This window comes from Bos indicus x Bos taurus, chromosome 19 (genome assembly GCF_003369695.1).
Source record: "Bos indicus x Bos taurus breed Angus x Brahman F1 hybrid chromosome 19, Bos_hybrid_MaternalHap_v2.0, whole genome shotgun sequence".
NCBI lineage: Eukaryota > Metazoa > Chordata > Mammalia > Artiodactyla > Bovidae > Bos > Bos indicus x Bos taurus.
The window spans coordinates 13129218-13142610 of record NC_040094.1 but is presented as its reverse complement, the minus strand read 5'-3'; the positions used below and the strand labels follow the sequence as shown (position 1 = coordinate 13142610).

The window sequence follows — 13393 nt, the reverse complement described above, 5'->3', positions numbered from 1 at the left end:
TTAGAAAGAAAATTCCATGTAATCTACATAAAAGCTCCTAGAATTTGTAGAGTGTGTAGGTATGCACACAGTTCAGTTCAGTTGCTCAGTTGTGTCTGACTCTTTGCGACCCGTGGACTGCAGCACACCAGGCCTCCCTGTCCATCACCAACTCCCAGAGCTTACTCATACTCATGTCCATCGAGTCAGTGATGCGGTCTAACCATTTCATCCTCTGTCGTCCCCTTCTTGTCCTGCCTTCAATCTTCCCCAGCATCAGGGTCTTTTCTAGTGAGTCAGTTCTTCGCATCAGGTGGCCAAAGTGTTGAGAGTTTGAGCTTCAGCATCAGTTCTTCCAATGAATATTCAGGACTGATTTCCTTTAGGATAGACTGGTTCAATCTCCTTGTATACAGATATTTATATAAATATCAGTTATATCTCTATATACTGCCAAGGAAAATTTGGTAATTGAAATAGAGTACCAGTGATAGTAACACTAAGAAAATACAATCAATGTGCTAAAAGACAAAAAGGAAGACATATCAAGAAATATGTGATGTTCATAGATCAGATGACTCATTATTGTTAAGATGTTTGTTATCCTAATTATGTAGATATCGAAAAGCTGAATCTGTGTTTGGAAAGACAAAGGAATTGGAATAGCTAAAACAATCTTGGAAAGGTCAGAAAACAAGGGCTTGTTCTATGTGATTTCCAAGTAATAGTAAGTTAAGAAAGTGTGATATTAGTGAATGATAGACACAGATATCAATGGAACAGAATAGGACTTCCAGAAAAACACCCATCCTAATATGGCCAGTTGATCTTTGGCATGTTGACATTGAATGTAGAATAAAAGATAGATAAAAGAGGATAAAGATTAGCCTCTTCCCATGGCAGATGCATGTTGATGTATGGCAAAACCAATACAATATAGTAAAGTAAAAAAAAAAGATTAGCCTCTTTAAGAAATCCTGCTGAGACAATTGAACATCATTTTCAAAAAAGATAATTTCTAATACCTCACACTTTGTACAAAAATTAACACAAAATTGATGAAAGACCTAAATGTAAAATATAAAACTGTGAAATAGAACAGGAAACCAAAATTTTTGTGACCTTGTGTTAGGTGCATAATTCTTGGCCATGACATCTCATCAAAATTTGCTTTGTGAAAGACAGTAGGGAATTTAAATAAATAGGCTAGAGTGGAGACAGTTTTAAACTGGTGAATTGAGTAGGGTATTATTAGCTGTAGTAGTACTCAAATTGGAATTTAGAATTCAGGTTTTGAGAAATGGAAAAAGTGAAAGTGGGTTTTAATTCCATGGGGGGAAGTCTTTCACATTCTTTATTATCAGATTTGCTATTTTAAAATGCTTGTGAACTCTGTGATTCCAGCATTGTAAACTTTTCTCTACTAGTTGTATGAGAACATCATAAAACCTTGACATGTAAGTATGTCACTATACTTGAATACTGATGTGACCTTAAGGTTTTGTATTCACACAGGAAAAAAGTCTTGTGTTTTAATTTTTTTTTTAATTGTAGGAAGTTTCTTATATATTTGGTCACTTTTTCCCTTCAATAATATTTTAAAGTATGATGAGTGCCTTGTGAAAATATTTTATCCACATACATAATGGTGTTTGTTTTTACCCTTTTTTGGTGTGTCCTTCAGGAATGCTTCTAGTCACAACAGATACCCTTGGCCATGACTTCCACGTCTTCCAAATTTTGACTCATCCTTGGTCCTCATCACAAAGTGCTGTCCATCATTTATATACTCTTCACAGGGGAGAAACTGAAGCCAAAGTAAGTTGTATATTTTTTCAGAAGGTGTTATTTTTGTGTAATATGACATCTAATCCAGAGGTTATTTGTATCATACTGGAGCTTAACGTTAATGTTGGTGTGTTCATACAGTTTTTTAGACTGGGTCAGATAATTAAGAACTTTATCCTATTTTGACCCAGTTAATAACATAAGCAGTAGGTGAACAATGAACACTGATAAAACAGAAGTTCAATTTATTGTTCTCTTCCTGTCCTAAAACCATTTTTTTTGTTTGTTTTCTTCAAGTCCAGTCTATTAGGCATGTATTCTGCAATCATGCTGAAGTAGTTACGGGTGAAACGATACGATATGTCTGGTTTGCTTTTGAATGTTCTGGCGGAACAAAGTAAACTAAGACATAAGTTGAAAACAATATGCAAAATGTTAATAATTGTCAAAGCTAGGTGATGTTGATGGTGGTGGTTCATTATAGCAGTCTTTAGATTTAGTGTGTATTAAGAAATTCCTCTACTAGAAAGTAAAAATAAAGCAGTACCTTTCACCAACATTATGCTGTTTTACTCACTTTTACTGTTTTATAGCAGACTTATTGTTCATTTTTTAAAACATTTTCAGCTATTGAGCATTTTCTTATTGAAATGCATTTTAGTTATGGGGTAATATAAAGAATATTGAGTTATATAAAAATATTTTGAAGTTATATAAAGAATATTTTTAAGTTTTTAATTTGAATTACATTGAAATTACATTTTAATGCAGTTCGAATTTGCATCATTAAGTATAGAATTTTTGCATCTAGGAATTATTACATTGTAAAATTATTATTGCTGAGGTATAATAGGCTATATATTGTTTTGTATTAGATTTGTGTTTTCCTGCTTTGCTGTACTCTATTTTGAGATCTAATACTTTTTCAGGAAAATTTTTCTTGTATTTTACGTATAGAAGGTGAAAGTCGCTCAGTTGTGTCTGACTCTTTGTGACTCCATGGAATGTCCATGGAATTCTCCAGGCCAGAATACTGGAATGGGTAGCCTTTCCCTTCTCCAAGGGATCTTCTCAACCGCATTGTGGGCAGATTTTTTACCAGCTGAGCCACAAGGGAAGCCCAAGAACTCTGGAGTGGGTAGCCTATCCCTTCTCCAGGGAATCTTCCCGACCCGGGGAATCAAACCGGGGTCTCCTGCATTGTGGGTGGATTCTTTACCAACTGAGCTATCAGGGAAACCCTTATATAGAACATACTTTCTGACAAGTATTATGGTAATTTTTGACCATTTTCAGTTTTATTTTTGTTATTGCATTAGTTTCGAACTCTAAAGCGATATGTAATTAAAAGTAATAATTGTGGTCTTTTCTTTGTTAATAGTACCCCCTATTTTTAAACTTTGTATCATGCTGTTTTGATTACTTTAGCTTTGCAATATAGTTTGATATTGGGAAGCATGATGCTTCCAACTTTGTACTTCTTGGTCATGATTGCTTTTGTTATTGGGGTCTTTTCTGGTTCCTACAAATTTTAGGACTGTTTTCTAGTTCTGTGAAAATGCCATTTGAATTTTGATAGAGATTACATCGGAGAAGGCAATGGCACCCCACTCCAGTACTCTTGCCTGGAAAATCCCACGGATGGAGGAGCCTGGTAGGCTGCAGTCCATGGGGTCGCTAAGGGTCGGACACGACTTAGCGACTTCACTTTCACTTTTCACTTACATGCATTGGAGAAGGAAATGGTAACACACTCCAGTATTCTTGCCTGGAGAATCCCAGGGATGGGGGAGCCTGGTGGGCTGCCGTCTATGGGGTCGCACAGAGTTGGACACGACTGAAGTGACTTAGCAGCAGCAGCAGCAGAGATTGCAGTGAATCTGTAGATTGCTTTTGATAGTGTGGATATTTTAACAGTATTGGTTCTTTTAATTCATGAGTATGGAATATTTTTTCATTTATTTGTGTCTTCTTCAGTTTCTTTCATCAGTATCTTATGGTTTTAAGTGCACAGGTCTTTCACTTCCTTGGTTAAATTTTCCTATGTATTTTATTCTTTTTGATGCAATTGCAAATGCTTTCGGCTTTTATGAAAGCGCTTTCAGCTTCTCACCATTGAGTATAATGTTAGGTGTGGGCTTGTCATATATGACCTTTATTATGTTGAAATATATTCCCTCTGTACCTACTTTAATGAGTTTTTATCATGAATGCTTGTTGAATTTTGTCAAGTGCTTTATCTGCATCTATTGGGATGGTCATATGATTTTTATTTTTCATTTTGTTGATGTGGTGTGGATCTCAGCACCTAGATGCAGACTGATTGGGAGCTGAGCCTTCAGACTGCAGCTTTTAAAGTATGCAAATATACTGCTTTCCGGGGAAGACTGGGAGAAGGACATTTTTAGTCTGCTGTCTTTGTGCTGTGGCCTGCGTGGATAGTGGGCTAGGAGAAGTCACTTAAAACTATATAAATATCCCATTCCTCATCAAACTTTTTATTACTTGTTTTATTTACATGTATCATTTGGTTGAATAGATTCTTTGTTAAATGAGTTATATTCATTCAAAAATTATTTTAGTACTCAGAACAGTCCGCATTTGGCCTGTTGGAGCCTATTAGTTTGACATCTATTAGCTTGACATCTTCGACATCTATTAGCTTATAATATGTACATTATTCTTTGACAGTGTGCTTACATTCTGGCACAATGAAGTTGCTTTCTCCTGTTTAATAACCATTTGCTGTTATTGCTTTCGTATGGAAGTTTTCAATTAGATGAGCATTTTAGGTAAAGATTTACTATTTCACTATAAAATGTTCTGCTGCGCACATGTTATTTCTTTGAAAAGATTTTTTTCATTGATGTATAGTTGATGTACAGTATTATATAAGTTGCAGGTATACAGCATAGTGATTCACAGTTTTTGAAGGTTATATTCCATTTATAGTTACCAAAAAATACTGGCCATGTTCCCTGTGTTGTACAATAAAGGGCATGTTTTATTTCTTTACATTTTTTAACAAGTAATTTTATTTGTTTATCTTTGGCTGGGTCCTCATTGCTGCGTGGGCTTTTCTCTAGTTGTGGCAAGCAGGGGCTACTCCAGTTGTGGTGTGTGGGCTTCTCATTGCGGTGGCCTCTCCTGCAGAGCACGGGCTCTATGGCACACAGGCTTCAGGAGTTGCTCCACGTGGGCCCAGTAATTGCAGCTGCCCGGCTCAGTAGTTGTGGTGCACGGGTTAGTTGTTCCATGGCTTGTGACATTTTCCAAATCAGAGATCCAAACTGTGTCTCCTGCATTAGCCAGCTGATTCTGTACCACTGAGCCACCAGGGAAGCCCCACATTTTATTTCTTTATTGTTTTTTAATCTGCATCCTATCCTCCCTACTTACTAATATGCTCTACCTCAACTGTAATCTCCAGTAATTTGAACATTTTAAGCACCCACACCTTTTAAAAAATTTATATCCATTTTTGATACCTCTTTTGCATTAACATTATTTGTCATTCAATTTACCTTTATTTCTAACACGGAAACAGAGATCTTGCTTAAGCTTCTTGGGGTCTCTCATCCATAAAACAGTGCGCTGCACATGGACAAATGTTTGTAGGTGCTAATATTTGCTAATGCCAATGCTATTCCTATTTAACAGGTAGGAAAACCAAATAGGCGTTATTAAAATTGTGTTGTTCTATGTCACATCCTATAATTTAGGAGATTGGAAATTTTTAAACCTTAAACATAAAGATCTAAGGAAACACAATTGATAACCATAAAATTAATTTTTATAAGTGTATACTGAAATGATTTTGAAATGATATATAAAATTTAATACTGATGATGAAATCTGTATGGCAAGTAATCTGTCTGTCTTTGAGTATTTTAAAATCATGTCATTCTGGAATCTTCCAAGAACTCTGAGGATACTTTAATCATGCAAGGAAAAAAGGATCAAATATGTGGATCTAATTATGTTGAATTAAGTTGTTTTATGATCTATGACTTGGGATATCCTCTGCATCTGACAGTAATTTTCCTCATAAAGTACATGTGTAGTTAGCAAAATATTCTTAGTTTTCATCAGTAAAGTCATATGTAGTAAAACGTTACGGTATTTAAAAATATACTTCTGTAAAGTCTTACCGAAGCTGACACTAGTAGTTTTTGTACTTAACATGCTAATTTTGATAAATGGTACACTTGCTTTGGAAACCTCTGTGTATTAGAAACATGTTACTTCTACTTTATCAGAGCAATCCTGCAAAATGGTATGATTAATATGTTTAATTCTCAAGGAGAAAAGTACCTGTGTGTGAATGCTCAGTCGTGTCTGACTTTTTGCAATCCCATGAACTGTAGCCTGCCAAGCTCCTCTGTCCATGGGATTTCCCAGACAAGAATACTGGGATGGGTTGCCATTTTCTTCTCCAGGGGATCTTCCCTACCCAGGAATTGAACCCACATCTCTTGTGTCCCCTGGGTTGGCAGGCGGTTTCTTTGCGATGGTCAGTTCAGGAAAAAACAGCCTGGGGTATAGGAAAGGGGAACCCAAATGGAGTCTAGAATCCCTTTGTTGATGAGATATTGGTGAGTCTAGGAAGACCAAGATCATGGAGTTCTCAGGACTGAGTATCAGAGAGATGAAAGCTACAAAGAAAAACCCTTGAGATCTGCCGAGAAATCTGCAACCATGGGAAGAACCACCGTCATACCAGTAGGAAGAAGTAAAATTACATTAAAGATGACATACAGAAAATCTAATGAATACCACAAAAAGTTAGAACTAATGGGTGATTTTAACAAGACTTCTGGGTACCAAAACCATATACTAGAATCAAACAATTGTCAATTAAAAAAAAATTAAGTTAAAAACAATGAGCATATCACATGTAGGACTGTATTCTAAAACTGTAAAACATCACTGAGAGTAAAGATCTGATTAAATAAAGAGTTAAACCATATTCTTGGGCTGCAGTACATAATATTGTTAGAATATAATTTCTCTCCAAACTGATTTGTATATTCAATGCCATCTCCATTAAAATCCCAGCAGTATTAAACATTTTTGATAAAAAATGAATAAGCTACTTCTCAAATTTATATACAACTGCATAGGAGTTATACTGGGCAAAATAATACTGAAAAAGAAAAAGTTGGAGCATTACCTGGTAATTAGACTTATTAAAGGTATAGTAACAGGCACATTTCCATACATACGGACAATTGATTTTTGACAAAGGTGCAAAATGAAGACAAGTTAGTCTTTTCAACAGTGGTAATGAACTGACTGGGTATTTATGTTAGCCCATGTCTCATCCCATATACAAAAATGAACTCATACTAGACCATAGATTTAAATGTATAAAATCTATGATTGTAAAGCTTTTAGAAGAAAACACAGGAGAGACCCTTTGAGTTAGACTCAAGTTGTCTGGTATCTACACCACATTTTAAGGGAACTCTCAAAAAGTGAATGAGTGGAGGAACTGGCCCTTCCACACAGTGCTGTTGGGAATGTACAGTCGTACGGCGACTCTGGAAAATAGTTTGGCAGTTTCTGAAAATCTGAACATAAGCTTGCCATACCACCCAGCAACTTCAGTTATGGGGAGTCCATAACAGAAAATTCACATTGTATACAAATTTACTGCACATTTCTTTCCTGTGCTTGTCATAACAAATTACCTTAAAATAACAGAACAAAACCAAATGGCCTTAAAATAACAGAAATCTATTTCTCTCATTTCTGGAAGCCCAAAGTCCAAAATCAAGGTGTTGGCGAGGCTGCACTCCCTCTAGAGTTCTAACAGAGAGTCTGTTCTTTGCCTTTGCCGACTTCCGGTGACTAAACATTTATTTGCTTACGGCTAGATACCACTCCAGTATTTCCCTCTGTGGCCTCATTTCTTCCTCCTCTCCTCTGTGTCTTCTCCTCTTCTTTGTGTCTTTTAAGGGTACATTAAATAATTATTTAGTATCATTAAATGATTCCATTTAATATTAGCACTGATAATCCAGGATAACTTCTGATCTAGATATTAATCATGTATTTTGTCATACAAGGTAATAGTCACTCTTTGTACTATAATGTACTGTATGTAGGTCCCACAGATTAGGATCTGGGTATGTCTTGTTTTGAGCACTGTTTACTTCATTACAGTCCACCCTCTCTGAACCCTCAAATTCAGGATAATTTCACGTGCAAAATACGTTTACCCCATACAAACATCCCTGGAAATCTCAGCACATTACAACATCAGTTCTTAACAGTAAAATCTCTTTAAAATATCATCAGACTCAAAGTTCACATCTCCTCATCAAAATTATCCAAATTAGGTGTAGTTATCACCCTATGTATGATCCATCCTGGAGCAAAATTTGTTTTGATCTGTGTAGGAGAAGGTATAGAGAGAATGAGGCAGAAAAAAATACGTGGAGAAATAAAGATGGGAAACGTTCCAGATTTAGTGAAAGACACATTTTGAATATGACAAAGCTGAAGTTTAAGAATGACATAGTAAACTTTCTGAAAACCAAAGCAAATCTTGAAAGTAGCCAGAGGAAAATAACATATACAGAGAAAAAACATTTTCAAACTGTTGACTTCTTATCAGAAACCATGGAAGTCAGAAGGCAGTGGAATATCTTGTTTAAAGGACTGAAAGAAAAAGGTACTGGTAATAAAAAATTCTCCATCTAGCAAGAGTATCATTTAAGAACGACAAAGTGAACAGTAAACCTCGCAAATCCACACTGTTGTGCAGGGAGAAAGGATAACCAGAGCAAACTGGGACATTTTGGAAGTAATGAAATATCCGAGAAATGATCAATTTCATATTAAAGAGGATTTCCCCCCTTTCTTAATTCATTTAAAATATAAATGTTAACATTTTAAATTTAATGTTAAGATACTTTCTATATGTAGGAAATTTAAACATTTTCTGGGGCTTATATTGTATACATGTAATACATATGATAGCTATAGCATAATACCATTGGTGGTTGGGTGGGAACAGGTATATGGAATTATACTGTTCCAAGGTTCATTTGTGCTGTACCTAAAAAGACAAAACTTCATTTAAAATGGAATTCTAAAAAAATGTTTAATTACTTCAAAAGTAATTTTGCTGAAAGGGAAGAACAGAGACACAAGACACAGGATAAACAGAAAACAAAATTAAATAGTACATCAAAATTCAACCATATAAATCATATACTAAATATTAACATATTTCAGCCTAAAGAACTCCAAACTAAACGGACAAATTACCTACTAAAGATTGTCTTTGAGTCTTTAATATGATGATGGTTAATACATGTTAAAAGGTTTGTCATGCAAATAATAAACATATGAATATTAAAAATTTGACTGTATTAATATAAACTAAGAAAGAGGTTAAGACAAAAGATATTACCAGCAATATTTCACAATGTTCAAGAGTCAAATTATCAGGAAGATTTAGATGTCTGTGCACCTAAAACTAAGTTTAATAACACTTTCTAAACATTTGATGTGGCTCAGATGGTAAAGAATCTGCCTGCAATGCAGGAGACCTGGGTTTGCTCCCTGAATTGGGAAGATCCCCTGGAGGAAGGCATGGCAACCCACTCCAGTATTCTTGCCTGGAGAAGCCCCATGGACAGAGGAACCTGGTGGGCTACAGTCCATGGGGTCGCAAAGAGTCATACACGACTGGACAACTAAATACATAAGGAAAAAAGGGCAGATCTCTGAGCAGTCCTGTTAACTATCTTGTCCTGAACAGCTAACCCCCAACACGTGTAGTATATTTATGCTTTTAAGTTGTGACATCTTGTATACTTTGTATGAAGGAAGCAATGGACAGTAGATGGGCAGAGATGCATAACTGATGAATTTGGATGGAAATCTATGCAGGGCAGGGCAAAGTGGATACGATGAGCAGCTTGACTCTAGCCTTCCTCACCAGTGGCTCGATTCGCACCTTGGGCCTTAGTGACCCAGATTCTTCTGTTACCAGCCATGATGTATTTGTACAGCTCCTGGCCCTAAAAGAGGGACATCTGCAATCTGCCAGTATATAATCTCCTTCATGGCACACCAGACCATTGGCAAGGCCATTGACAGATGCCCACGTTTCAGTATAAGTATAGCATTTCTAGTAATAGTCCTTAGGGGGATTATCTAAAGCAGGTATCCACAAACTTCTTTAAAAAGCCAGAAAGCAAAATAGCTCTGCATTCTATATGTTTTCTGTATTACCTGTCACTGTAGCACAAAAACGTCCATACAGAAATGAATGGGCATCACTGGCCCACAGTTATAGTGACTCCTCAATAAAAGCAGAGGCGACAGCTTTCCATTATCCTGCTGTGCTGATTGATCCTTATGTTTGTCTATCCCAAGTTTTTGTTGGTGCTGTGCAGCTGCTCTGGGCCTGTGGACACCATCACTGTTCATCTTAGCCAAACCATCAGTGAGTCAGGCATTCAAGGGAAACTCTGTGATTCAAGGGCTTATTGAACCACTGGCATTGCTTCAGGCAGTAAGAGTAGGTGATAAAGTAGTTGTAAAAACAAGGTGCTCCTGGGGGTATTCTGGAACACATTCTGGAGTATACCCTTCCCACTTGACTAGCAATCCCTCTTGGAACCTTCCACCACACTCATCATTGGATTGGAATTGACTTGTCCCAGTACGGGTCTGGAAAAACCACAAAGCTTCCATGAGTCAGTTGTTCAGTGACAAGAACCCAGAAGCAGGTTTAGTAGCTGCCATCTAAAAGAGGGAGTGTACTTGGATGCTGGCTCAGGCAGGTGGCGATGTTGTACTGGGATAACACCTCTGCATGCTTTAGCAGCCATTAAGCCTCCACCTTCACTTTTTCCTTGGATTCTGATGTGTCTGTTACATAACATGGGAAGAAACGGAAAGGCCAGTAGGTGAGCCGCTATGGGCTTCCTTCTTCATGGCAGAGGATGCCCCCCCGACACATAGAAGCATGTAAGTACAATCAGTTAAGCCATTAATACTAGTTGTTCAGTTCAGTCACTCAGTTGTGCCCGACTCCTTGCGACCCCATGGACTGCAGCACCGCATGGCCTCCCTGTCCATCACCAACTCCCGGAGTTTACTCAGATTCATGTCCATTGTGTTGGTGACGCCATCCAACCATCTCATCCTCTGTCGTCCCCTTCTCCTCCCTCCTTCAACCCTTCCCAGAATCAGGGTCTTTTCAAATGAGTCAGTTCTTCGTATCAGGTGGCCAAAGTATTTCAGCTTCAGCCTCAGTCCTTCCAATGAACACTCAGGACTGATCTTCTTTAAGGTGGACAGGTTGGATCTCCTTGCAGTCCAAGAGACTCTCAAGAGTCTTCTCCAATACCACAGTTCAGAAGCATCAGTTCTTTGGCGCTCAGCTTTCTTTATAGTCCAACTCTCACATCCATCCATGACTACTGGAAAAACCATAGCTTTGACTAGACAGACCTTTGTTGACAAAGTAATGTCTCTGCTTTTTAATATGCTGTCTAGGTTGGTCATAACTTTTCTTCCAAGGACCAAGCATGTTTTAATTTCATGACTGCAGTCACTATCTACAGTGATTTTGGAGCCCCCCAAAAATAAAGTCTGTCACTGTTTTCCCTTCTGTTTGCCTCGAAGTGATGGGAGCAGATGCTATGATCTTAGTTTTCTGAATGTTGATTTTTAAGCCAAGTGTTTCACTCTCCTCTTTCACTTTCATCAAGAGGCTCTTTAGTTCTTTGCTTTCTGCCATAAGGCAGAAACTGCCACTAGTTATACTCATGAACATAAACTACGATAGTACACCCGCCTGTGGCTCAGTGGTGAAGAATCTGCCTGCCAATGCAGGAGACGCGGGTTCAACCCCTACTTTTGGAAGATCTTCTCGAGAAGGAAATGGTGACCCACTCCAGTGTTCTTCCCTGGAGAATCCCATGGACAGTGGAGTCTGGCGGCCTACAGTCCTTGGGGTCACACAGAGTTGGACATGACTGAGCAGGCACACTCGCATGCACAAGGTCACTTTAGTTCTCTGAACTGTGCTTAGGCTTTGCTCTAGGATATTTTTTACTTCTACGCGGGTAAGGGCTGTTTCCCCTTACACAAGGACATGGACTAATGTGTTTAAGGTGCACATGCCAGTTTTTCCAGTGACAGCTGCCAGGTCATCTCATTATCCCCTGTCTCTGTGGCCGGGGAGGCTAGCCTGCAGATACTATGGGAGCAGCCAGGAGTGTTAGCCTTTTTTCCTCATTTGGCCAAGCATTCGTGCCAGTTATTTCTGGATGAGCAGCGGTGCTGCTCACCAGTGTCCAGGGAGGATCCAGGCACAGCAGCCCCTTCCTTTCTGTCCCCACTCCTAGCACTGCCATGGTTCACACTGTAGTCCTTGGCTTTTGGGGCCACCCCTCATCCTCGTCTCCACTCGAGTTCAAGCTTCAGCAGGAGTCGGCTCCAGTGGCACTGCTGACACCGTGGTGTTCCCAGGGTGTTACATCCGCATTTTGTTTGTTTTGATTTTTATTGAAATAATCATAGATTCATGTGCGCTTACAAGAAATTGTACTAACAGATCGATCCCATGTACATTGTACCCAATTAATCCCAGCGCTAGAATTTTGCAAAACTAGAGTATGTGACAACCAATACACTGACATTGGCACCACGCATTGATCTTTTTCAGATTTCACCTGACTTACTTGTGTTCATGTGTGTATATGTGTATGTAAGTGTATATATTTTAATCACACGTGTCGGCAGTATCCTCCACTGCTGTCAAGATACTGAACGGTCCCTCATGTTACCCTTTTGTAAGGAACCTGACTTTCACAGTTTTATAAACATTCACCTGAACAATTTACAGTTTGCACTATTACGAATATGTTATGTGAACATAGTTTTCATTTCTCTGGCATAGATGCCCAAGAGTTCAGCGTGTTACTTATTTTAGCTCATTTTCAAATTTTTAGCGCCTAGCAGAGCGCAAGCTTTGAAAGGCTTCCCCTGAATATGTTATTGACTACATAAATGAATCTGAAGAATCGATATGGGGAGGGAGTAGGCAGATGAGTTAGATGCTGTGTATGGATTATCTGTCTTTACCGCATCTCCATTTAAGCAACTTATTCTCACGCCAGCTTATTGCTTTTAACCTTGTTGCTTTGTCAGAGTTAGACCATTTTAAATGAAAGTGTATTTATCAATTTTGAAAGAGAAATCATTGAACTGTTGGGTTGGGAATGTCTATGTGGTTTTTAGTTGCTAAGTTTTGTCCAACTTTTTTGGGACCCCTTGGACTGTAGCTCTCCAAGCTTCTCTGTCTGTGGGATTCTCCAGGCAAGAATACTGGAGTGGGCTGCCATTTCCTTCTCCAGGGGATCTTCCCAACTCAGGGATTGAACCCACATCTCCTGCATTGGCAGGCAGATTCTTTATCACTGAGCCACCAGGGAATCCCATATTAATATATTGTATATTAATTAATGTTATATATTCATTCTTGGGCACATAGCTTATTTTAAATATTTTCCTTCATTTTCATTAAACATAACCTCATCTGATGGCTTGGATCTTGACCAGTTAGCATTTGTGGTATGGGACTTGTCTTTATGGT

The 13393-nt window shown here is 38.1% G+C and overlaps 1 protein-coding gene across 11 annotated transcripts in view; it reads left to right on the top strand.

The window, feature by feature from the left end:
- Window positions 1-13393, top strand: part of BCAS3 (BCAS3, microtubule associated cell migration factor) — a 597592-nt gene that overhangs the window by 209616 nt on the left and 374583 nt on the right. For all 11 annotated transcript variants that reach the window (XM_027518314.1, XM_027518315.1, XM_027518317.1 and 8 more), the window contains one exon: window positions 1664-1797. In XM_027518314.1, coding sequence (XP_027374115.1) covers window positions 1664-1797 — 134 coding nt within the window. The remainder of the gene's footprint in view (window positions 1-1663; window positions 1798-13393) is intronic.